Source organism: Pocillopora verrucosa, chromosome 4 (genome assembly GCF_036669915.1).
Source record: "Pocillopora verrucosa isolate sample1 chromosome 4, ASM3666991v2, whole genome shotgun sequence".
In the NCBI taxonomy this organism is placed as follows: domain Eukaryota; kingdom Metazoa; phylum Cnidaria; class Anthozoa; order Scleractinia; family Pocilloporidae; genus Pocillopora; species Pocillopora verrucosa.
Window position 1 is genome coordinate 12,881,258 of NC_089315.1, and position 26,445 is coordinate 12,907,702.

Sequence of the window (26,445 nt, forward strand, 5' to 3'; positions counted from 1 at the left end):
CAGGAAAATTCCGCCCATTTTCGTGGACATGAAGTAGATTCAACTCTAAAGCGACATGGAAGAAAGACTCGACAGCTAAATGTCCGGGTGCATGGTAAGAACACACGATGGCTCGATATGAGAGTTCTCTGGGTTGTGTTCCTAACACGACTTTGCTCTCGTGGTGTTCTCAATGGCGCGTTTGTAGGAACTGGACGTCAGTGACATGACCTTGTGCAAGAAATGATGTCACTTCTTTATAAAAGGTCAGAGGTACCGGTAAATTGATGAATGTAACGATTTATTTTCACTATCATAGATATAGGATAAAACAAGGTATGATATTGAATAAATAGGTTATATTTTCGTTTAAGTGAAACTAAGATATGTTTATGATCTAGGCGAAGAAGAACCCGTTATCTGTATTAGGGTTAAAATTGTCTTATATTATAGATGACGTTTCCATTTAGATGCACACGGCACCAAACTAAATAATACAGAAAGTACGTTACGGAAACACAGCGCACAGTTCAAGTTGGCAAGACTGTGGGCTCAACCCTTTAACCCCTCATAGCGACTTGCATTTCATTTCTCCTTACAATATCACCCTTGATTTTAGCATTAAGGTCAGGAGAACAAAGGAAATGATCACCAACTAAAGAAGCTCTTTGATTGTTAAACAAATTCTCCATGTCAACAGCGTAGGAGGTATGGAGAACAGTATGGAGAATATGCATACTGATGTTAGGTTCCAAAGGGTTAACAACCGCTTTTTGAGAATTGAGCCCGCTGTGGGTGATAGATTCTGGTTCTAGGAAACTTTAACGCCACACAACCGAAACGTTTTATTATGTATGGTTCCGCGGTTGTTCAAGTCCGATTGACAAAAGAAAAAATAACTTTCACCAATACATGCGAAAGAAGGAAACATGAAACATGATCATTAAGAATTAGTTTCCCTTTGATCTTTATGAGCAGCCCCGCCTAGCTTTTCAGGCCTTATGAGTGCGAACAAAAAATCGCCGCGCAAAAATTGGAAACAGGAGTCACCCTGTCCCCATTTACCGCCCCACACACCATGTCTTTGGGCGGCTTCTTTTCGCTCGTTCACTTTCTTCTTTTGATTTGAGTTCAATGGATGTTTTAACATTATTGAAACGTGAAAGTGTCAATTGCTCATTTCTTGGTTGAAAGTCGTTTCGTGCAATGTGCACTAAATCAGCTGCGACGTATTCATGATAAATGAGATATTGCACGTCGAAGTTACATGGTAACTAATTGCACAATTTTCAGATGACTGTTCAAAGTGGCAAGGATATGCGTAGAGTTCGTTTCTACCGATCCGACCAAACTCAAAAGAAAAAAACGAACTCAATGATTTCAAATGCAACAATTGAGCAAGAATGCTTTTGATCTGTGCAGGGTACGAAGTCATGACAATTTAAGGTGCATAGTATCTTCGCTTTGTCTTCATGTTCTATCTGTCACGCAAGGCTACGCTCTTTCCCGACAAGCGTAACGTTGCGTGACACAGAAAAGGTCATAACTATAGCCCGGCTCAAACGTAGTAAATCCCTGCTTTGACTTTCAAACAGTCTTAAGAAAATCATTATTTTATCAAAAAATGAATTAAAAAAACCACAGTTAAAAACTCGATTATCCCATCAGTATTTCTACCCTTTGCTTCAGCATCGTAACCCCATCCCATAGTCTAATTGTTACATAATTTTAAAAAAGTAACAAATAAAAACATTTTGACCGCATCAATATTCGAAGAAGTACGTTAAACAAGTGTACTTGTGGAAAGGCTTAATCCTAAAAAATCTCTCTTAGTTCCCCCGTCAGGAGTCTTGTTGATTTGGCATACACTACTCGCGCCTAAAAGAAAATAGTACCCTTAGTTTGTTCCTCCCGTCGCCGAAAAATCCAGTCTGACTTTGTGATTTTGTTTTCTTTCGATTGCATTACAAATATTAAAGTCGTATGTAAGAATACAGAACCGTCTGTAGAGGATGATAGAATCATGTTGACGTCCTTAGGTGTCTATCTTCGTCTGATCCGCTTCCTTCAGAATTATTATCATCATTATCATCATCTTCGTCGTCATCTTCATCATCTCCTCTGGGTTTTTCGTTATTTTCTTTGGCATTTGGGTCTTTACAAGAACATTCTCCTGGTTTACAAAGATACGAACGGAAAACCCTTCTGTCACTAGTAGTCGATTGACAGCAGTCCCCTTCATCCCAGCGACAGTGGGCATTATTGTTCACCGCATCACACCAACCGTCGTTCATGTCCCCAATACGACAACTGGGAACACATCGCAACTTCGAGGGGTCTGGGAACCAGTCAAGTTTCCTAGTGCATTTTAAAGACACTTGCCAATTACCTTCGTCATCCTACAAAACGAATGAAAATGCGTTACTATGGCTTTTCAGTGCAGTACATGTAGATTGGCAGGGGGTTCACTATTCCTCTATTCAAAAACCAGCAACGCTCATAGTAACATTTCCCACAACCATTCTCTCACAATTTATGATGCAAATAGACTGAGTAGAGTCCAATACGGTCTCTGATCATACGAGTGATTAACAAAACTAAAAGGGACGCTGACTTCCGATTTGCTAATCACGAATATAATTACAGACAGAATTAGACGAAAAGAAGTCTGTTTACCCATTAATCAAAACTACATGTAAGTCAGCATTTGAGAAACAAACTAACCATCGATTATACGTTTTCATTTAGAAGAAAATAACAACAGTTAACTCGGAAAATGCAAGGCAAAGGCGTACACCAACGCATAGACTAATGAAGATAAGGTTGATCTTCGCAGTAATGACTAAGAGACTAATGGTGGTTAAAGCTTTTCGGAATCTGATTACTAAATTTTAGCCTGGAACATAATCAAAGATACGAAAGGAACGATCAGGCAAAGTCAAGCAAAAGCCGGAGAGAAAACATAACATTGTGAAATGCGACACTTACAGGGTCCACAACATCATTCGTGGCAGTTTCGCATCTGGGCTTGCATGTACCTCCAGGGAAGTTATCATCGCAAAGGAAGATGATCCCTTTCGCTTCAGGCTTTGAACACCGACCAGCTGTAATACAACGCTTTAGAGGTGCACTCCACTTTCCGGTTTCTTCACATTTGACTTGGTGAACCTGGACATAGGATTTGCCAAAAGAAAGTAAGATCAAGTTTCATGTTTAGCTCGAGTGCAAATATCGACATAAGGGTTTTCACATTTTATCATCCTTTTAAGGTTAAGAAATACATATATATTTCAATCCCAATTTCCATTCCTACACATTTTCGTTCCACCAAGGACTTTTTCAGGAGTCGTTTTGGCCACAACTGACCGAGTTGACCAGCGCAAAGACAACAGAGAGACTGGATTCAAAGCCGAATGCAAACGTGAATGTGAAAGAATAGATGACATTTTGGCGCAGTCATTTGCGCCACAAAAAAGCACCGAGACCGTTACAACCCTACACTACTACTATATCGTTACATTCAGAGGGAAAAATATGCCAACAGATTTTAAGATAAAAAGTAGAACGCACCTCTTGTCCTGGACAAAAACTCGTGCAAACACTACCCATGGCGTTACCATTGGAGCAATTATACCACATAGCCATCACAGAGATGGATGGACACTTGGTAGGTTCGCATACAGGATGTGTCCACCGACCACTCTTAGTACAGCGCATCTTAAAGATATTCCTCGCACCGTCGCTCTCCTTCACACTATAGCCAGCCTTACACTGATATTTACAAGACGTGCCTGGAAACAGAGTTCTTTTGCCATCAGAACAGTCGTTCTCTCGAGGACGGCTGTTTGCTGGTGTTACAGGGTGTGGACACGTCATGACACAGTGCGCTGTTTGCGCGGACCACTTGCCGTCCTCTTCGCACGTCACGCTTCCTTCCCCTGCGCTCATTTTAGTCTGCTGCGCGCACTTTATATAGCATTTCTTACCAAACGTTTGACCATGTGGGCAATCTAAGAACAGATAGGTATACTGATGTTGAAGTCACAACAGGAGTGTGGAAAATAGGTTCTTAAAGTGCTCGTGGTCTACCCCCCTTCTCCAAACCTTCAATATAAAATCATCTTCAAGCAAGAAAACATCTTGCTTGCTACATTATCCCAATAGAACGTTACTTTCCTTGCGGTAAACCTGAGCCAGCGACCTTAATATCATGCTGAATATTAGGACTTGGTGTCAAATAACGAAGACATCCTGCCATGAAAATTCTGTGCATTCTTGTCAAACGATGATGCCAAAAGCCGCAAAGAAAGGAAAAGAGGCTAAATAAAAATAGTAAATCGATTTTCTGTCAGATGCTAAGCTTCACGAGTTGAATGACTTAGCTCAGTTCTGGCCACTTAAAAATCAATACGATAATCTTATCACCACTTTGTTCCCAGATTCTCTCTTTCTCTCTTTCTCTCCCAACCACCCTCAGGAACGAGAGAACCTGGGAATAGAGTTCACTGCATCAAAATTTTGACTTAATGAAACCACCCGATCCAAAAACAAAAATGATAATAGAGAATATGAGCCAAAAATGATTGACAGTTTTCATTACTAACCAGCCTTTCCGTTAGGGATTCTTGGAACGCCACAGTTGACAGGTACACAAACCTTAGTGATCCCTTCCCATTTCTTGTCCAAACACATAATTTTGAAAGGCCTAAACGGTCGGTAACCTGGCTTACAAGTCACTGTACAAGTCTGCCCTTCCACGGTCCCCTCGCATTTGACGCTGCCATGCTTGACCACAGGTTTCTGACAGGATGGCCTCTCGCAGTTGTATTTGTGGCAGTGTTGTGTGTGGGGACTAAACACCTCGTCCGATTTGCATCTTGCCATCTCTACTACATCGAACTGCGCTCTAGAACGCAGGGCCACGGCAGCTATACTGACCAAGGGAGACGTGAAGCTGATATTTACTTTACGGACGTAAAAGAATGGCTCTGTCATGTCATGATAAACTGGGATGACTTCTGGATTGGTCTTACATGAAACATTCGTCCTCTGGTTTCCCGCGGACATGACGCGGCCATTCGTGCCTATCAGCTCAACTTTGACGTTCTTGTCATGAAAATCATATTCTCCTTTACCTTCGGAGCCGAGGTAAAGCACTATTGCAGCGGGCACGACCGATCGGTTGAAGGTGACCTCCAGCCAGTAGTTTCCATCCCTGAAGAGGGTGTCTATTCCCTTGCAAGGACCCCATGCGAATTGATATTCTTTGTCAAAACTGCCCTGACAAACCTGTGTAAGGATGTGATAACTTTAATTAGTCTTCGCAAGAAAGACTAAAGAAAGATATTTCCCTGGTCAATACGTTTGAAATCGCCAAATTCATGTTTTATTGCCCCCATTGCTTCTCAGTCTTCCTGTAACAAATAGCCAAATTCACCGCTATGGCACTAGAATAGCCCGTAATTTGGAACTTCCTTCATGTATTAGTCACTCGTTCGTCAAGTCTTCTTAGCTTAAAGAGGAATATGCTCAAGTTTTTACTAAAATAACCACTTAATTGGGCATGCCGCACATTCGCGGCACTTATTTTTTCAAATACACATATATTATTGAACGTGAGGTGACCTCTCCCATTAGCCTAGTGGTTTCTTGAGGTCTTCTCGCCTCCCTGTCACGGTGCTGTAAATTTATTTATCGTTACTGTTGATAAAATAGAAGATAAATGATGATGATGACATTGTAATTCGTTACCAGGTCAAAAGGCGGTGGTCCCAGGACGACGCTTTCCGGGGGGCACTTGCTCTCGCGGTAATTGGGATTAACTGTCACTGATACAGCCCACTGATCTTCAAATCCTTCAGGAGTGTAGAACCCACAGTCCTTGATGCTGGTTTTTTTCTCAAATTGTTCACATATTCCGTCTCCATCATGGCGATAACACAAACTTGGATGACCTGGAAAAGTTCAATCTTGTCAGTTCCAAACATGACCCATGGATTACGATGGTTCTATAGCTATCGTTTTTTATGACCATCAAATGGATTAGGGAGGACTTGATGTTACCGTAACTTATAATTTAAGCGTCAAATCATTAATTAAATCTCTTCTTACTTTCATTGGCACTGAGAGGCAATACATCAAAATTCCTTCTAATGATTAAGGTAATGCAATTTCACACTCTATGACCGATAATGTTCAAAGTTGCACTTCGAATGTAGTCTCATTTGTAAACAATACGAAGTTAGTCTAAGTGCCAGCTCTAAGGCGTGAGATATCCAACAATGGAGCGCGATACATCGAAGCATTGAAAAATAAACCTTGTCAAGCTTTAAAACAAAGCGCTTGAAAATTTTAAAGGACAAAAGGACACAGGGAATCTCTTGGTCCCAATGATAAAAGGACACATTGAGTTGTAAACAAGTATTTCTCACATCCCGAAAATAAAGATAAAACATTCACATCGCGAACAGTGCTGTGAAGTACATACACAAAAACATGGCATTCACAATCCCGAAGGATTTTAGTAACTTTCCAAAAATGATAAGAATCCTATTTTTCCACCCGTGACTAAGCTCTAAGAAAGCGAATGTTGTTTTCAGTGACATTCAAGTGGATTATTTCCTTCCTCTCAGCAAAAGCGCGTCTTTACGTAGAATAATTGTAACTCTAGTAGTTGAAAAAATAGCTCTAAAAATAGATTTAAGGGCTTATCACAAAAAACCTTCTCAATTAATTGAGTGGTTAGGAAAAATGTGTGCAACTCCCGGGTGATTTAGTTACGAGGACAATGGGAAAAAATCGGAGAGTTTACTGCTAAAATTAGGAATTCTTTTGTTAAAACCTATTCTACATACACACTCACAAGCAATTGTTTTTGGAGCCGATCCACCGCGTGGGGCATAAATCTCTATCACAGTTCCATTCAAACTGTTTCTAGGTATTCAAGCAAGCCCTTTTTTCATCCGATTATAAAATACTGATCACCGTGTGATCTTTTGTTAGACGAAGTTGAAAAGAGGAGTTAATCTGTTCATTCTGTAATTTCAACCATAACTCTAAATCTTAAGCTTTTCTCTTACAAGATCAACTAATTGCCCTTGTTCACATCGTACTCTGCTTCGTTAGCTTTTCATGAGGCTAAAGGTTTTGTTACCTTTAAACATGATCACCTGACCACAGATGTTCAAAGGGCAGATGACGGTATCCAACGGTTAAATCACTCTCTAACGAATAAGTGCCGACAAAACTTTCCGCACTATCAATCCGATGGACATTTATCTAGTGGATAGCTTTATGCGCCCTTCGAAAATTAATTAACTTTCTGGCCTCTTTTCAAGCATTTAGTTTGTACGCGGCGCGCGTTAGAACTTCAGAGCGGACAAAGAGGGAAACCTTTCTCCCTTCGACGCCCAACGCCACTGACGCCCCGGTTTACTATTTTCGTAGTTCTATTAACTTTCTCAGCTCTCACTACCAACTTGCTTGAATTTTTTATGGAAAAAATTTACAAACTGGGAGTCAAAAAGAAAGTTTTTGCAGACTTGAAAGGGCGAGACAAAGTACGGGCAACAAAAAATGAGCGTGCAGGATACTCTAGTGCTGAATTTTTTGATCACTTTTGCGAGAATACCTCGCGACCGCCAGACAAAGTTGAGCATCTCTATTATCTAAAATAAGATCTTCAATTTCTTCAAACGATAATGTCCTAGAATATCATGGACAAAACCTTTGTAACTGCGTGGCTGGCAATTGTGTGTGTACAAAAGCAATGAGCGGCCAGAGGTTTGAGGCGGAGATTTTTTCTGCTCGCTGCTTCACTACTCGTCTGTTCGCGCACACAAAACCGCCAGCTACAAAGGATAAACTGGTCTTTGCCATCACTTGTCGACTAAATTCCTGAAGACCACCTTGTTGATTTCGGACAGTGTGTGCATGTCTAAGCTAATCAAAAACGTAGTCATTAGCTAAGACTTTAAGCCGGAAGAGATCCATTTAAAACACTGGATTACGTTCCATCCTTGTATATATTTCAAAGTTCTGCTCTTCTCAAAATCTGTTTTAGAAATTCTAAGAAAACGATGAGCAAACAGTCCAAGTGCAACAGCTGGCACAACTCAAAGGTATACAAACGACAATAAATATTTGAGATAAAGTCGTTAGGAAAAATCCTGGTAAGAGATACCTGATGAATTAAGCTGAAGAAATGAAAATAGCTTTCAGCCCGTGAATCTTGAGATCACATTTCAGAAATACAGATTATCATTTTTCTTTCTTAGTTTTTGTGTTGTTTTGTTTTGTTTTTGTTTTAATTTTTTTGTTTTTTTTGTTTTTTGCGGTGACCGTCTCTTGAAGTAGGTAGAGAAACACTTTGTTGCAAGCATCTTGGCACGTATTCATTGCATGTAAAATCCCACAAAAGGCTTTTGTTATCCTTATCTAAGCTTCTTATTGGCTTATTCTGTTATCCTGGCATAATTTTTCTTTCGAGTTTCAGTTCACCTGAATACGTGCTCATATGAGCTTTTAGGTCTCAGTTCAGTTCGATTAAATTGACTAATCGGAGGGACTCGAGGAGCTCGCAGATGATGGATGATTAGGTTCCTAACCTTTACGTGAAGGGCCTATTTAAATGGAAGGGGAGAAAAAAGGCTCTTTTTTTAAGACTAGGTGTTAAGCCTGAAACGCTTTCTCTTTCGTAAGAATCAGCGACTAATTTTAACGTGTTTGCACTACATATGATTTGGGTGGGCAGAGTGTTGTCAAAACTGAAGATTTTAGGATTATTTCATAGATATACTATCAAAGATTACGCTTCATTTAAATTCCATAAAAAACGGCGACGAAGATACGTCCACCAATTAACGTAATGCGATTTCACACTCGAAGATTTTCCCGCAAAGTTCAAAGCTCAATTGCAGTTTTCCTTGCCCTTTTCTTCAGCTCAGCCTTTGAAGGCCCTGCCCTTTCATATGCCCCTTGTACAGAGCAGAGCGCCCTTTCAAGAGTATCATCGCCGTAAAACTAACCGTTAGATGTACCCAGCCCCCTACTCTTCCAACATTTAGCTCAAAATCTCGTAATACAATTCAATTCGAACACAAATTTAATTTCTGGCAAAAAATCAACTCGCGGTCGTCAAACTTTTTCAAATGTCAGAACACAATCAATTAGTCGCTAAGAAATCGGAAAACGCAAGGAAACGATTATTGATAAGTGTTTACATCGGAGGCCAGAAATATATCAGAGTCGGAAAATTCAAAGCATTCTTTTTGAAAAGAGCTTATGAATTTGTTTTACCTACTCCATATGTTTTGATAGTCTCTTGCTGGCACCATGTCCGAGATTGAAATCAATCACATCCCGAGGACCTCAGCGATGAAACAGCAAGCACAAGGCAAAATGATACGTTCGTTGAAAAAAACAAGTGATAGTTTTTTAATAAGTTTCCAATTTAAAGGAAAAGAAAAGATTGCTTGACAGGCTAGATTGCATATCACTATGCCATCACTCAATGGCAAGCTTTCGGTAAAAGTGTCTCCTCTATTTTCGGAAATCTCCACTAATCTGTGGATAACTAAGATAACACACTATTAAGTCAGCCCTAGATGAAAGATGGATTTTGAACCGCAGAACTTTAGCAACCTGTGAAACGTAATCTGAGACAAAAATAGAATATACAGTGAAGACTAGTTTATAACACCAAAACCAAACCATGGTTCAGAACTTTACGCGTGCGTCAGTTGGCCGAATCACAAATATTCTACTCCACTTCATTGTAAAATCTGTCCCCTATATAAGATGATTTATCAACACTCTATAAAAACAGAATCTTCAGTATTTACTATCGTAGCACGCTTGCTTGAAATATATCTTCCAAACTGGGAGAAAATGTACATTGATGCTTACTCACCTGTACAATGAAACACGTCTTCTTTCTTACACTGCATGTTACAGCCATCGGCGTCCCGTAGGTTTCCGTCATCGCACTCTTCGCCAATACTTTTGTCAACCTTGCCGTCTCCGCAAAAGCCTTGCCCAGGCAAGTACAGCAAGGGAGGAGAAGGTGGACCTGTAAGACCTTGACTTGTTACAGCTTGGACTGTGTAGGTGTACTCCTGCCCTGGTTCCAGGTAACTGAGGAAAGAGAACAATTGTGACTGAGTGCATCATCGAATATAAATCTCTTCAGCTGCTCGCCAGTCATTGTTTCAGTTAGTTTTACCTCATCTGCCTTTGAAAATTTATCATTTATCTATTTTATCAATGATTTGAATATTAATTTCCGTGGGGCGTGGGAGAAAATAATCGTGTCTTGTATAAACTTTCTATAGTGTTATCCCCAAAATAAGTCGAGGTAACGGCGAGGAAAACGTACGAAAAGCACAGAAACCGTTTTGCTTGATGTACTTTCTTCCTGAAGTTATGGATGCTAATGTGAGTACATTACTATGAAATCAACCTAAGGGCAACAAAGTATACACGTAGATCTGGGAAAATTTAAGAAAGAAACAATCCAAAATATGATAATTCGTTTGAATATAAAAACAGATATCTGTTCCCAATCAGAACTTAAAAAGAGTCACTCCTTAGAATTCGTAAGACTATAACGCTCATCTACCTCACTTATTATCAAACATTTTTTATGAATATGGGATCTATCTTCCCAGTAATGAACACTACATAAGGAGTAGTAAAAAAAAAAATTCAGGCCCGTACTGGATTTGAAATCATGACCTCTGCGATACCGGTGGAGTGCTCTACCAACTGAGCTAACAAGCCAACTGAGAGCAGGTCATTATGTTGGTTCCAAGTAAACCCATGGGGTAATGAATAAATGACTGTAAATATATGAAAAACATATATGTGAACTGCAGATAAAGAAATGAATATATAAGTGCTCTTTGGGGTAATGAACAGTACTTAAACAGTAGTAAAAATAAGGCTACTGCTTAAGTAGTGTTCATTACTGCGAAGATCGCTTCCACATTCATTTCTTTATCCACAGTTCTCATTTATGTATTTCATATTTTTACAGTCATTGAAACATTTTCATGTTGGCTAGTAACGAGAATTTGTTGTTAGATCCAAACAATGTCTAATACATCTCATTACATGTATGCTTAGTCCTTTCACTCCTAAGGTCTTTTCAGAAACTCTACACACTGTCTGCCATACATTGTTTTATAATTTCAGTTGCGAGAATCTAGTATTGGATCAAATAATAACCCTCATAATTATGTTTTTTGATAATCTCATCACCTGTCTGCCTGATATTGCAATGAGAAAGTATGTCTTGGTTTCATTACTGGGACGAGAGGGTTAGCCATTTAACTCCCAAGATCTCATTAGTAATTCTCCTTACTGTCTGCAATACAGTTCTGGTGATGTTAGTTTGGAGAATTTGGTATTGGATCACCTTATGATCCCCTTAATGATATTTTTTTTTATTCTCATCACCTGTCTGCTTGATATTGTAAGGAGAAATTCTGTCTTGGTCACTCATGGGAATTAAAGGGTTAGCAGTGTAATATTTGGAGGAGGGAGGAAAATAGACATATTAATCACTCCAAGGGGTTGAAGAATTAGGACTCATGACAAAATTAATTACCTGTCTTCAAACTGGGTGGTATCCACAGGCACTGAAGAACCTTCTGGAAAGGGTGGATCTCTAGTCACCAAGTACTTCATGGGATCACATTTGAGGCAGTTTGGATGATCAACAGACGAGGTTAGCTGAATGGCATCAATGACAGTCGATATTTCCTTCTTCAGGTAGATTCTAACATTTGAAATCTTCTTGGTTAATGAGTAGGGTGTTAAAGGAATTGTAAGGGGTGCATCACACTGTGCTGTAAAGTGTCCCAGCGACAACTTTGAATCATCCGCAAAGATTAACTGTATGTCGGTAATTCCATCCTTAGAGGAAAACAGTACCCATACAGAGAGTTTAGTTGGAATAACAGCTTCCTTGAATCCAAACTCGATAAACGTTTCCGAACACTGCGTACGGAAGGGACTCCACCCCACGACGCTCATGATGCAAGGCTTAGCTACATCTGGGGCACCAATGGCCTGATGCGGAGCCCAATATCCATTGGGACGGGAGGGACAGGGGCTCCACGCACTTACGGCATATTGCTGAAATACTTTGTCCTCGCGGCACTCATGGCAACCCTTAAGCGCATTTCCTCCTCCAGTTCCTAGCGGTGGTATCCAGGTCAGCTTGACGGTGTCCTTCGTTTTAGATGTTACGCGTGGAGGAATGGGGATGAACGAAGGTGTTGTCTTGGCGCCCTGCCATGACTGATGGATCAAATCAATGTAGCAGTGCATTCGAGCCACTTGTTGTTCTGAGAACGAATCGGTGCAGGAGTCATCTGTGTAACTCATGTAGTTTGAAAAAGGAGTTTCCACGAACTTCCTGACTCCGCACGTCCTTTCCGATTTCTTAACAACGGGATCTCGACACTGGTTGTTAGCTGGGGTGGGGTTAGTGTCAGAGCATAAATCACCCAACTCGAGTGAAGGGAAAGTCTCAGCACAATCATCTGTGCAATCTAAATCAGTCACCCCGTAATGTACGTGCCACAAGCCTAACATGTGACCAAACTCGTGAACAAGGGCATCCAGATGCTGTTTGCGACCAAAATTCTTCAGGCCCAGAATGGTACCACCATATATACTATGCACGGATTTGTCCCAAGGAAAAGTGGCCAGGCCTTGTAAGTCGTCATTACTCCACTGAGCCAGGTAAACGTTCAAGTAATCTTGATTGTCTAGATTGACCAGAGTCTTGTACTCTCTCTCGCTCATGTACGCTCTGTTTGGAGAACTAGGATCGAAGCAAGTTTTATAAATGTCTGTTACACTCTCGTTACAACAATCACCATCATCCCATGCGTTGTAGAATTTGTTGCATTCTAAGTCGCAAATGCCATTCCCACGCTTTTTGGCGTCACATCTGATTTTTGGATCATCACAGTCGCCGCCGTCATTTCCCGTAATTTCGTAATTGCAATGCTGTTTATTACAGCGCGAATCGCCGATCTTTTCGCGTTCACACTGGTATGTCACCGTGCGCCGTCGTAAGGAGGTGTTTCGGATGTTCCATTCGCTAAGTTGAAATGTGATGTTGTACCGCTTGAAAGCTCGGTTTAGATGAGCGTGCTGCGCTTTCAAATGTTTCTTGGTCACCATAGGATTGGTGCCGTCATCTTCCATTATATTAACAACTCGATATCGCACAACCTTTTTTCCTCGCAGGTGCTTATTTTTCACATAACTGCGGATAATCTCAGGATTGTCACATACTGTTACACCACACGGGGGTTTAACGATCGAAAAATCGTTGGCATCGCCTGGGATAGTTGACTGCAAAATGTCCGGTTTTCCAAGAACAGTCACCCATCTGGTCTTTGGATTGCGATTGAGTTTTTCCTTTTCGGCGAAACTTTCGTACATTGCAAGATTAAGATCATCAAGATATGGTTCTTTATCTCTAATCGGGGCAAAAACATTCTTGATGATTTCCTTGTGTGATTTCGCAACTGACCACAGTCGAACCTCATCGATCAAACCTCGATAAAACATTCCGGTTGAGTGATCGCCCCCCGCCTCTAAGTGCTCACAGGGGTAAGAGTCGAAGCCGTCGGCGAAAATGTGTCCGCTCTGTTCCGAAGACACTCCAACTTTGGCTTGATTTACGTACAATTTCATTTTCTTTCCATTAAATGTTGCTGCAACATGAAGCCATACGTTTGGTTCCACGCTGCGCGGAGAAAGCAGTTTCGTGTCGTTATCTGATCTTTGCGTTCGTAGTCTAAAAAAAACTCTCAGGCTTCGCTCAGTACTTGCCTCTTCCAGGCCTATCGCCCAACCACCGTCTTTTTTGTCCGGCGAACAGTCATCAAACAGACCGAGGACTGTCACCGGCGATACCTGGCCACCTTCGGGTCTCATCCAAAAGTCTACTGTGAACTGATGCGATGGTATTTTGACGGTTCCTGTAAATCGCACTACTGCGTCATCAAGTAAACTCAGAGCATTTCCAAATTGCGACCCCGTTGGCGGAGATTGTGGAAACCGTGCGTGATCATGGCGTTTAACACGTCGCTTTGAAGCGCAGTCAGAGCGATGCTTGTCCTCTTCGGCCTCAGCAGCTTTCATAGCATTTAAAATGACGCTATTTCCATGTACCATCTCTATTTTCATTACAAAGTGTAATAAGAACACCAGCGACGTAAGAAGTAGAATCTTATTGCCGCGATCTCCCATTTTCAGCGCGTTGTCAAACAAATCTTCTTCGCTCCAAGCGTTTTCTTTTCCTCCCTGTACGTCACCGGTGAATAATCCTTCGAGATTACAGCACACGACCTTTATGCCCCGTATCTTTCTCCTAAGGCGATAAAGTAAACAGATAGATATTGTTTCTGCTGATTGTAAATCAGGCTATTTGTCAGCCGATCATGACACAAATGATCCTCTGCGGTGAGCTTAATTAATACTTGCGCGCGTAAAGTGCGTAGCTAAACGTGTCCACAGCGAAAGTTAAACGCGCTACAAATGAAACTAAACCACTTTCGATCGCTGAAACAGGCCGAAATTTCGGCTTCACACGTAAGGGTATTTTGATTGACATGGGGTTAACCCCAGGAAACGGAAATCGCTCACGTAGTCCATATCGCAAGCTCTCAGGGTGCGGTGTACTTTTCGCATTATTGTTTGCCAATGAAAATGTGTTATGCAAATAATTTATTTGCTGAGGCTCGCCTTCAAAAGAATTACCTATTGTTCAGCGACACTTCCAGTGACAGCGCTTGCATGGGCTACCAGTTCTGCGCTATCGGTTTTGAGCACAGACGGATTTAAATCACTTGACTTATTTCATATGAAGAAAGAGGATTAGGTCTAGACAATAACTTATCTTTACATATCAGAGAAGGTCGATTTTTCTGACAGCGCATACCCAGTACAAGTGAAAGGGTCACTTCGATCAGAATCTTTATCATCCATTTTCAGCATTACCAATGTTAGTTCGAATGTAAGTTGTTATGAAAAAACCGAGGTGTATATGTGAAGACAAGATTAGAAACGCAGCTTAATAGAGGCGCAAACAGTAAGCATCCAGGGCGGTCAAATACAAAGGATATGATCCGAAGATAATTAGCTAATTACAAGATGATAAAATTTGACAAATGTGGTTTACCTGGACCCACCAGAGTTTTTTGTCGTAACTTGCGAAAAACATTAGCTCACCTTTACTACAAAAGGCAACTGTCATGCTTTTAGAGAGTAAAGCACACACCGCTAAGGGACTGGTGATCCAAAACAGTTCATTCTTTCATCGCTTTTAAACGCGAAGATATCGAAATAACAAGGTTAATGGACAGGAGTTTTCAAGCAACAAAAAGAACTTAAAAAAGATATACAAATATAAGTCATTTTTGGTATCGTTGTCACCAATGCCAAGGTGACTATGATTTTCTAGGTGTAAAAAGAATCCTTCCTCTCGCAGATTAGAACTTCAGTGAACTCGCGACCTTGTGGCTAAGACAATTTACGGCTTCGGCTTTCGCAGTTTCCTGTAAATCTTAACCAAAGAAAAGGGTAATGAAAGATCGGGAATAACACGATTTACTATCACTTTAAAAGCCTGACATTCTGAATATTCCCCTGGTTTCTAAAACGAGAAAAAGTTATCTAATTAACGCGTGATATATATATATTTCGCGTGACAGGAAGTCGCTTGAGGCCAAACCGCGTGACTGGATCTAACCGGGAACTTTAGCGAAGCACTCTGGTGAAAGAACAACTACCCGAGAAAATTGTATACGACGCGTTTGTTTTTGCAACAACTTCCCCCTGACTGTGGCGTGAACTATAAATAAACCACCAGGGAGGTAACTCGAGTCAAAATCCTCACCTTCGGAGAACACTCCTAGAAATCACGTGTCGAGGTTAGCTATGCCAAACGAAAATAAATAGACGTGATGTCGGAAAAAGTAAATAAATGAAAAGAGGAACACGAACGTCAAAACCAGAATGGCGGAAAAAGTGTTAGTTGCATTCCACTGGAGTCCAAAAGTGGATGATTCACGGTTACGTAATGCTTAGATACACAAGACTTGGCGACATTTTTCTTCTCATCTAAAGAAAAATAAGTACTAGCGGCGAAAACAAGCAGCTTAAACCACAAAGATACAAGTTCAAGTGCTTTTGGTTTGAGGGGGTATTTTGCCTTTTTAACCAAAGTTTCTTCTAGAGATTACCGATAGCATTAGCTATCACGTAGGAAAAGGAGAAAGAGAATTGAAGTGCTTTATCATCACTCTAAGCGTCACTCTCAGTCTCGTGGAGGAATCAACCACTTTGTGACCCTCAGTAATCCTGTTCACGGGATCTGAGGACCGTTTTCCAAACTCAACTAAATTTTCGCTTGTTGTCATTCATAACGAACTTTGAACCATTTTAAATTGTATTTGCAGGACTGAGTTTGTTTGTATCTTATTACAAGAGCCTTCTACAGCTTCTTTATGAAAAAGAAAAGTCAAAATTGAATTTTAAATAAAGTGGCCTGAAATGGCCTCTACCGGGGAACTCACAGGGTACCTAGGCCACTTTCCTGTTTCAAATGCAACACACGTGCTACATACTGCAGGGATCAGTGATGTCGAAAGCGCCCTGTTTGGAAACGGATTATAAATGATGTCCAAGGTATTCAATTTTAAGCGCGGTCTGACAAATAAATAATATATGTGAACCATTTTGAATGCAGAAAATTGCATTCGAATCCGCCGTGAAGATTTGTCGGACCCCATTGTCGTTGTGACTTGTTTTTATATATATATCAAACAACTTTATTCTCAATTAGCTACGTGATCTGATATTTTGAGAAATTGTGCTAATTTGCACATTATGCAATTTAACCAGCCTTCACTTCTAGAAAAAGGTTCAAGTATTATTCTAAACTTTTAGTAAGAATCAAGAGAAGATAGTTAACCTTGAGAAAGAGAATACCTTTTCAAAACCTTCTACTTGGTTGGTTCTAGTCCTGCCCTCCTCTGTTCGCTCCGCGCGTCGACCCCGAAATTCTTTCGTCCTGGCTAAACCTCCGTTAATAAGAGAGAGGAGTAACACCCTTGAGCTTTTCGGCTTACGTCAGCGAAAGGGTCAAATATCTTTTCTTTTAAGTTATATCAGGGGTAGGGTTAAGATTACGCCAGAGATTATACATCTCAGTTCAAAAGATGATAAATTTGCTGTTAAACCAAAAACTGCAATTGTTCAAACGTCATGAAATACTTTGTTTAATACAAGAAATTCACTCATCTCCAATCAGTCATTTTCCTCTTTGGCTGATTCTGACCTTTTCGTGTTTTTCCCTGTTTACTGGATGATCACGTGGGACACCCGACACGGGTGAGTGGGGATGTATTTAGGCTTCTCGAAGGATTCACTCACACAAAAACATATCTGCTCTTCGATTCAATGATAACATATCACTTGGCAATGAATTTATTTCGATATGAGTGTCAATCATCTCAAAGTCGTTACATGTGTTTGGACATGAGCTTGAATGACTGACCTGGGTAGAATACATCAAATTGAGGTTCACTGGTTAACTTTTAGCATGAATAGCACAAAAGCAAACAAGACCTGCGTTCGTGGTTTGATCAGTTCTGAGAGGCTTTCCACGATTATAACAAGAGCTCATCAGGAACGTTTTTTATTGTTGGGGGAGGGGAACGGGTGGTAGGGGCAAGCAGGATTTTGCGTGTCTAGTTTGTCACTTCACGTATCACTTAATATGTCAAGAAGTTTACAGATTTGCCTCGAAATGGTGTACTCGACCCAGTTTCTTCGCAACCATCCAAAGATTCGAGCGTGGGCTATTTTTATATGGTTACAGTCAGCCATCGAAAAATACCCGTTCATGTGCGCTGTATCATGAGAGCTCTCGTCTCCCTTAACGCACGTCGGAAAAGTTGGCACACATTTTCTTCGTTCATCAGTATGGATCGGTGTTAATCCTCTCTATCTTAAACCATTCTTTTCCCCTATGTCTCGCTGGTTTAAATGTAAGTTCACAAAATCGACGACTTCAACGACCCCTCCCCCCCCCCCAAAAAAAAGCAATAACAACAACAACAACAACACAACTCAGAGCGCGTTATGACTTGCCTCTTTCGAAATAAAAAATTTTGACCGATAATTCACTGATTGGCTTATCTTGCCCCCGATAAGGCTGGTTTTCTCATCCGCGATATATCAATCCCTTTTTATTTTCGCATATATAATCGTTTCCTGGGATTGCCGAAAATCTGCCGAGAAAGGGCGTGATTTTGGTTGGAGGAAAGATAACTCGTGTAGAAAATTAAACTATTGCATTTAAATCCCAGAGTTGTTTCTAGACCATCAATGTTACCTCATGCTGAGAAGATTTTTTCAATTTAACGAGACTAAAACAAATGATGTTTCCAGCATCCGGCTTAATTCAACGTAATTGTGAATGATACGGAAAACCATGCATCTATCATTTTCTAGAGGCCTGATTTAATGCTAGGAGATATGCTCCCACAGGGGGCTAGAAGACTACAACTTTATATACTATTTTGCAAGGACAAAATTACGCTATTACACGGGAAAAACCATCGCACTTTAAGCTGTCGTATCGTGTGCCAACATTAGCTTGTTGATTTTCTTTGACGTTACATGAGAAGATATGTAGAACTAATACAAAAGCTAAAGATCTTAACACAGCTATTTTTAGCTAATCGAATAAAATCCCTTCCTTTTTTTGTTCACAACTATTTTTTTACATGTTCCCAATCAACATCAAAAGATTTAGAAAACTCTGATCTTACAAAACCAAAGCGAAAAACGCTATCTTTAGAATTTAGTACAGTATCCCGAATCCTTTTGCAGATATCAAGAACAGAAACGAAAGCGTTTTCAAGAATGTATGGAATTCATCAAATTTTGATAGGCTTTACGGTCACGAGATAATGGTTTGCTAAGAAGCTATTAATTGAACAGATTACACAAGAAAATCAGCTTCCCCGCGTTGGGATTCGTTTCGGGAAAAATTTTTCCAGAGTCATATGCATGGAAAAACATGATGAGAACGAGATGGAAATTCCCTACTGGTTTTAACAATGAACACAATGCGAGTTAAGATTTGAAAAGACTTTTCCGTTCACAAAACCCTTAAATCAATTCTCTGGAGTCCTGCTGAATGTCATATTTCAGACTGAATAAACTCCATATTTGGCGGTGAAACGACTCGTTTTGGGTGTGGTCGTTAGGTCGCTTTGCATTTACAGCAACTGACGTGCTACGTAAGAGAGCAACACGAAGCGATAAAATCAATGTCAGTGTTAATAGACAGCTGTAAGATTTTAATCTAGAGCTTTTAATCTTTGTGTGCAAGAATGATTATCAACATTTATGAAAGGATTTTGGCGCAAAATAATCTGAAAATCTGATGATTAGTGTGAATTAAAGCAACTCGATTCAGATCATAAACAGCCGTGGTATTACTTTCAAGCCTGATGTTTTAACAACCCCTGGTGTGAGGAAGCAGATAAGACTCAGAAGAACATAATTACTTAAATATTCCCTGTCTAAAGATACTGCTGGATTGATGTTTAACCATAAAATTCCCAGACTCTAACGTAAATTTCGTGATTTCAACTTAAATCACTGAGGACTAAGGTTGGCCCTAAATCAAGATCAGGCCCTTTTATGGATTATTTGTCTGTTCGCGTCGCCTGTTCACTGGATAATGCCACAGTAGCGGCAAAAAGACAAAACTTTTTTCAAGATTAAATAATGTAAGAATGTGTCCAACGGAAATTAGCTTGCCTAACAATCAAGTCGGAAGGAAACACTTACATATAGATGTGAGAGGACTACAATGAGATCAAATAAAACAACAGCGAAAAACTGTTTAAAACACAGCTAATTTAAAGCTCGTAGGGAGTAAATATGCGAATGAAAAGCTGATTGATCAAGCATAATACTGACAACAGACATGCATCGATCTTTTCCTCGAAAGATTTTTGGAAAGAGAGCAAAAATTGAGTTCGAGCCAGTTCTATCAAAGAATGAAGTTCAAGATTCAACTTTGATCCGTAAACACAGAAGACTTGAAGGGCGAAGAAGCTTGTGCAGCTGGATGTAAAAACTTTCTGAGATCGCGTGAATAGTTTTGAAAATCAGCCATAGATAAAATCAGGTATCGTGCTAATTACTTCTGTTGGAGCGTTCGGAAAACGCGTGTAACTTGTCAAGCATCTTTGTCTTGGTTCTCCATTTACACCAGACAAACCGAGATTTTCAGTCGAATAATTTCAGCCCTATTTGCAATATACGCTAAAATCAAACGTTTGAGAAGCTCAACCCTCGGCTACCTTCTCTTAGTTAAAACATCCAGTGAAAAACACATTGAGAAGGCCTCAGAATTTCCTTTACCCCAGTTTTCAGCGAAGCTATCTTGGTCAAGCACACTTCAGAAAAACACTTAAGTATAATCAATAAAACGTTGAAACATACTAGTTATACCCTCAGATACCATTGTTGTAATCCTACTGGAGAGCTGGCAAGTTGAACGATGATCTATGGGTTTTTTTTGATATGTTTTGATTTAGGGCTTGTACACAGACGATGTGGAAGATTTTCATCTCTTCCTTTAAGCTCCCGGAAGACTCTTGAAACTGCTCCATATCTTTCCTTTTGCTTAACCTCGGCACGAGCCAACTTAAAACTTCACTGAAGTAAGAAGTAGCCATTCACTCCATTATAATTCAAATTATCTTAAAAGCCACTATCAGGAGCAAGTGACACAGAAAAAAAAATAGTGATCACTCAATCGAACATGTGATGCGTGCACAAGTTTAGATTTCATTCTTGATATTTCCTTCAACCACATTGTGACTTTACTGTTCATTTGAAAGTGATTCTTGTTAAATCAACCTCATCTTCACTTGAAAATGTACCCCATTTGACTTAACAATGCTAAAATAAAAAAACTTACCCTTTGCAGTTCATAAACAGTTTTGCGAAAACTTTTGGGCCGTGCTCACCCACTTGTGGATTTGGACAGCAACTGCCGGTAGATGCTTTCTATCTTAGGTGGCTTATGTAACTAATTTTCATTAAAAATTCTGATGCCCGGAATTTAAGATCCTGAAACGCCTATTATGGTTTTAAAATTTATGCTTGGTTTTAACCGGGCTAGAATGTGATTATATGATAAGATTATCTGGAAGAATTCTTATTTGGAAGAAGGTCGCATTTTAGGTCAAGGATTGAGGAAAGCATAAATTTGCCGAAATGCTTAAACTGTTCAAGCTGCATTGGAGAACAGAGTTTCTTTTTTCAGACAATTGTGAAATAAGATTTATGTATGGTTTTTATATTAGCTCCAGAATATGCCCAACTCCACGATTAAAATATTTAAGCGGATGAAAGAGTTCAGAGGATTCTCAGGCAAAGCTGAAAACAGCATATGTGAGGAAAGAAGGCTAAAACGGAACATTTTTTTTAAATGGCAGTAGGAGGATTGTTTGGGAGTGTCGAGACGGAAAGGAGCTCAGTCGCTTTTAAATTGTAGACAGACCATCATATACTGAAACCTAATTGGACTAAAAAGATAGCGAGAGAGGTTGGCTGCCCGCCATCACTTGAATTGAGCAGAGGAACTGTAGGCAATTTTTTCAGATTAACTGTGATATCTATGTATTAGGAATTTCTAACATACTGCACATTAATTAGAATGGTACAGAAAATCTGTTTGTTGGCGCGACAGAAAACATGATATAACAGATAAAGCGATTACTTGTAAATGCACTCACAGTCAGCAATCACGGCTCCAATGTTCAGAGCACGTACGCAATAACATTTGACGACGGATCAATTAACCTCTGCTGAATAGAGCCTTATATGAAAAGGTGTCTGCCTCTGCGAATAAGAGATCATCTTTAAGACGTTAAGGCCTACCAACGGTTTATCTAGATCGTAATGACGCGAAAGGTTGACGACATGTGTAAACTTTGTTGCAACATACGAGCTGCGGATGTAATTTGCTATAAATACCCTCATGTTTAAAAATAATTGTAAACTCCAGCAGTTATCCGGTTTTATATCCAGAGATGAAGTAGAACAGAGGGAGAATTAGCAGAAATATGCTCGGTAGAATCGTATGAAAGTACTGAATTGGTCCATAACCACTGTTAGATCAGGAAATCTCTTCTGTTCCCCCATTCCATATTAGGGAAGTGATCCAAAATATTGAAGTTGCGTCCTGAACTGTATAGCAACACGCTAATAGAAGCTAACCAAGGCAGAAATCCCGCAACATGACACTAAGATCGATGTAATCCAAGACTGAATACAAAGAGCGTGACCTCAATTTTTTAAAAAATAAAAATTATTATCTTTCACGTCAGTCAAGCCATACCCAATAGCCACACCTAGAAATAAGCACATTTTGTAACTTCAAGTTGTTGTTAATTAATCAGGGATGTTTAGTTGAGTAGCTGACTCTGAACAAAGTGTTATACGCTCAAAAAGAACTCGTTCAGCAGTTCCTATATCTCTCTTTGTTGTCAAACTGTCTTAAATAGCTTGAAACAAATGCGAGCCATGTTTGACGGAAATATGCCAAATCCTTTCACACCGTTTCAGGCACTCCTTCAGCAATCCTTGCTGTTTCATCGAATTTATAATCTCTTTGTCAAAATGTCGGCGCTAAGAATCAAAGCAGAGCCATATTTTTGGGGATATATCACACTTGCTCCCAATTTTGTCGCGGAGAAAGAACAAAGAGGAAGATACGCTTATGAATTTAGTTGTACATTCGCCTCGTCTATGGCTTGGTAATCAAGCGACGTGGCAAAAAATCTGGAAAAAAAAACGGAGAGTGTTTAAGAGTGGAAAATGAAAGGATAGCTTCCGTTAGAGAAAAACAGAAAACACACATCGTTTTGACACCGATCCATATTTAGAGAGACAAGACGAATTCCTAAAATAACGGATGGAAGGCCGCCATATTGTCTATGATTATGTGCGTGCACCATAAGAGAGACAGAATTACATAGGCAGAACTCATGCAAAACTATAAATGGCCAAACTGTACGACAAAACTGATCCAATAGGCAGGATCTTATGATTGAGGTGAAAACTTAGACTCATGGAATATATTAACAAATGAGGTTAAAGAGATGGACAGAGGGAACATGATGAACAGCAAACTGACAATGATATCTACAATAAGAAAAGACAGACAATAACAGGACAGTATACAAACACAATATGTTTGACCATGTTTTTCCTTTGCACACCCTACTCAATGTGAATTAATTCCAGATTGATCCTGATGATAAAATGTTTTAAATTGTCCTAAATCTGAAACAACAGCATCATAATCACCGAGTTCTTAAGAGGGAAGTAATAAAAGAGTCGTTTCAAGAAATATGAGGTGTAACATGCCCAGAGGACAAATAAATTTGATTTCGTGTGAAGAACACATACTTGTATAAACCGCCAGCAGACAAGAAACGACAGATATCAAGTCATAATATATACTAACTTGAGTTTGTTCCCAGGTTGATCTTGAAGATAAAATGTTCTAAATGATCTCAAAATTTAAACAATAACAACAATATCGTAGTCACCGATTTCTTGAAAGAGATCTATCAAAAGCGTTGTTTCTAAAAATATGAAGCGTTGAACAGAGAACGACTACTGAAGACGAAGAACAAATTTTGTATAAACTGTCAAAGAGCCTTTCAGCGACAAGAACTTGGGGACTATCAAGGCATAACATATTCTGACATGCTGATTTAAGTATGCTTGTCATAAGTATGCTTGTCATACTTCCTTTTTAGCCTTATGGTTATTTTGGGCTTAAAGGTTGTTTACTTACCTAAATGGGAATTCTATCATGTTGACGTAAACAAGGTAAGTACGAACACGAACGAAGATGTTTCTTTTTTCGTTGGTGGAACACGAACAGGCTGCAAGTGGATGAACATTTCAGTTCGCTATTGGATCTCGAAGACTGTTGAATTCTTGTTTCGAAGGACAGAAGGTACGAGTAAAGCATGCTGGCTGCGCTTTTTATAACTAGCGCTATCTTTTAGTGAAAGAATTACACCTAGAACGTTTCGCCTTGTTAAGGAGGCGCGTCTCAGCTTTGCTGCCGAAGGTTGAACCCAATGAACCTGAGACTAATTATGGTTCAGCTGTTGAATTGCTTTCCCTTTAGCGTTTTCTTTGGTTTATAAGACAGAGTTGTGTTAGCTAAAGATGAAAATAACAACTCAGACTTTCTCCGCGGATAATAATAATACTGTTGTTGCTATCGCTATTTTAGGGCGGTTGCTAAGCCGGAATATGCAGCTAAGTGCTTCGGTTCTATCTAATTGCCCAACGTATGCGAAGAATTCCTAATTAGAAATTGATTAAGTAGTAGTTTGGACAGAGTGGTCGGGGTTTTTCCGATTTAAAATACTGGTTTTACCTTGATTTGTTGTGCAGTTCTATCAGAGAAGTATTAGCAGACACTGGTTATTTAGGGCGCATGTGGTCAACCGTGTGCTTTTGTTTGTTGAAAATTAAAATCAGTAATAGTCATGCAACCATCACTCATCTACGTCAGTATCTTTAACCTTTTTTGAAGACTTAAAATTCCTGCAATTCTGATATAAAACTGGCTAATTTACTGTCGATTTTTTCATGGCAAAGGGCCTTTCATGTTCGTTCATCGAGATTTGGCTCACTCAATTTCTCGCACACGTGCACCTTTTCAACTTACTCTAACAGCATGTTAGTCACGGTATTTACTTTTTTTTTTTTTAGCACCGAATGAACGTTTTTGTCTTCAACTTGCCCTGTTTAAGACGCTAGGCATGTCACGCATGCACGAGCACCTCCACTCTTGGAGGCGGTGACCTCCGTGCCCGTGAAAATTCAGACGATATCCGAAAGCGTGAGCGTTGACATCGATAGGGAAAACAAACGCGCACAAAACATGACAAATCGCATGAAAAACTAGAATGTCTATAATTCTAATGTCTGCAGCTGGTCATAAATCATGATTGACTGCGAAAAAATTCCAGTTCAAATAATGACATATAGCTGGAATTCCAGACTGCTGGTCCTTCTAAAATCTTGATCCGTAAAAAGTAAATTTTCACAAGTTCATCGCGGATTCCACAGGGAAATCTCAAACCTGAACATTACTTTAGGTGAGTTACCAAAACGATTTTCTGCCTTATGCAAGAACTGCATCAGTTCCCAACCACCGGCTGGTTAGCAGCAAGGTCATTTGCATGAGCATCAAAAGTGAGCGTTCAAACGTGTTTTTAATACTAGACTAGGCGAATTAATGTCGAAATATGTTCGAGACCGAACAACATGATATGTTGCTCGAGGACCTTTTAAAGAGTTTTGTTTCGGCCACATATGACTCGCAGCGCACACAGGGAGTCTTTGAAGAATTCATGATTAACAGCGAGATAAATTCGGTGTCAAGCGGCCAGACGAAATGGAGGAAAAGCTCGTCAGAAAAGGTCAACGAAAATGTTGGCACTGCTCTGATTGAAACCATTCCAAATGAACTACTGCGAGTCACTTTCAAAAAAAAAAAAAAGATCTTAGACCTTTTTCGCTCCGAATATCCTTGTATTGTTCTTGTTCTTTACCATTTTGCTCGAAGTTCCGTATTTAGGAAAGAATAGTCTAGATCCCTTACATATCCTTTTGGTCAGTTAAGACTTTTTCAGCATGATAAATTTCAGAGAAAGTACTTACAAGCCTTAGGTTCTATAACTTGGAAGGTCAAAGGAGGGTCGATTCTCTGTCCTGTGGCTTCTCTGGTGCGCCAGAGATAATTCTTTCCTCAGTTGGAGCTATTTGACAGTCTTCAGTCTAATTACACAGAGAGACACCAAATCTAATTCAGTTACTAACAAGAGACTTCATTTGCAAGTCACAAAACACGTTGTGGGCATCATTTTCAAAATTTTCTCCAAAGTGTTGTTGCTGATTTCCCAGTCTCCGTGGCGGCGGAGACTGCCGCCACCCTCGTCGCCTCAGTTCAAACACTTGTGCGCCAAATAGGAAAACTTAAATAAGTGATCATATATAGGAGTCTATAAACACTGGGCTTAGAAAGGCCCCCAGTAGACAGATTTGTGCTTGTTTAGATCAAAATAAGCAGGAATCATTTCGCAATCATCCATCCACGCCAATATGTTTAACCTTTTTTGAAGAATTAAAATTACTCCGTTTACAAAAATAAACTGACTGATAAACTGAAGATGATCTTTAAAAATTGGCCAAAAACCTAGCATGCATGCTCACCGGATTGCTTATCTTGCACTCTCCGGCGGTACCTGTTTACCAGTTCCTTACTTTTAGCAAGTGTTAGTCAGAGTGTTGAAGAATTTTTTTTAGGAAGGT

General features: G+C 39.9%; 1 protein-coding gene across 4 annotated transcripts; it reads right to left on the minus strand.

The window, feature by feature from the left end:
- Positions 1 to 263: 263 nt before the first annotated feature.
- Positions 264 to 25,920, minus strand: LOC131795978 (pappalysin-1-like). 4 transcript variants are annotated; one of them, XM_059113620.2, is made up of 8 exons: positions 25,795 to 25,920; positions 11,588 to 14,374; positions 9,890 to 10,113; positions 5,731 to 5,933; positions 4,584 to 5,268; positions 3,550 to 3,989; positions 2,968 to 3,147; positions 264 to 2,378 (listed from the first exon to the last, which is right to left on the minus strand). In XM_059113620.2, exons 2-8 carry the CDS (start codon positions 14,251 to 14,253, stop codon positions 2,001 to 2,003), a joined length of 4,776 nt encoding a protein of 1,591 aa, XP_058969603.1. In that variant the 5' UTR covers positions 14,254 to 14,374; positions 25,795 to 25,920; the 3' UTR covers positions 264 to 2,000. The 4 variants fall into 4 exon arrangements, with proteins under 4 accessions (XP_058969603.1, XP_058969601.1, XP_058969602.1 ...); XM_059113618.2 differs by lacking the exon at positions 25,795 to 25,920 and adding an exon at positions 23,906 to 23,940; XM_059113619.2 differs by lacking the exon at positions 25,795 to 25,920 and adding an exon at positions 21,014 to 21,128.
- Between the last annotated feature and the right edge of the window lie 525 nt (positions 25,921 to 26,445).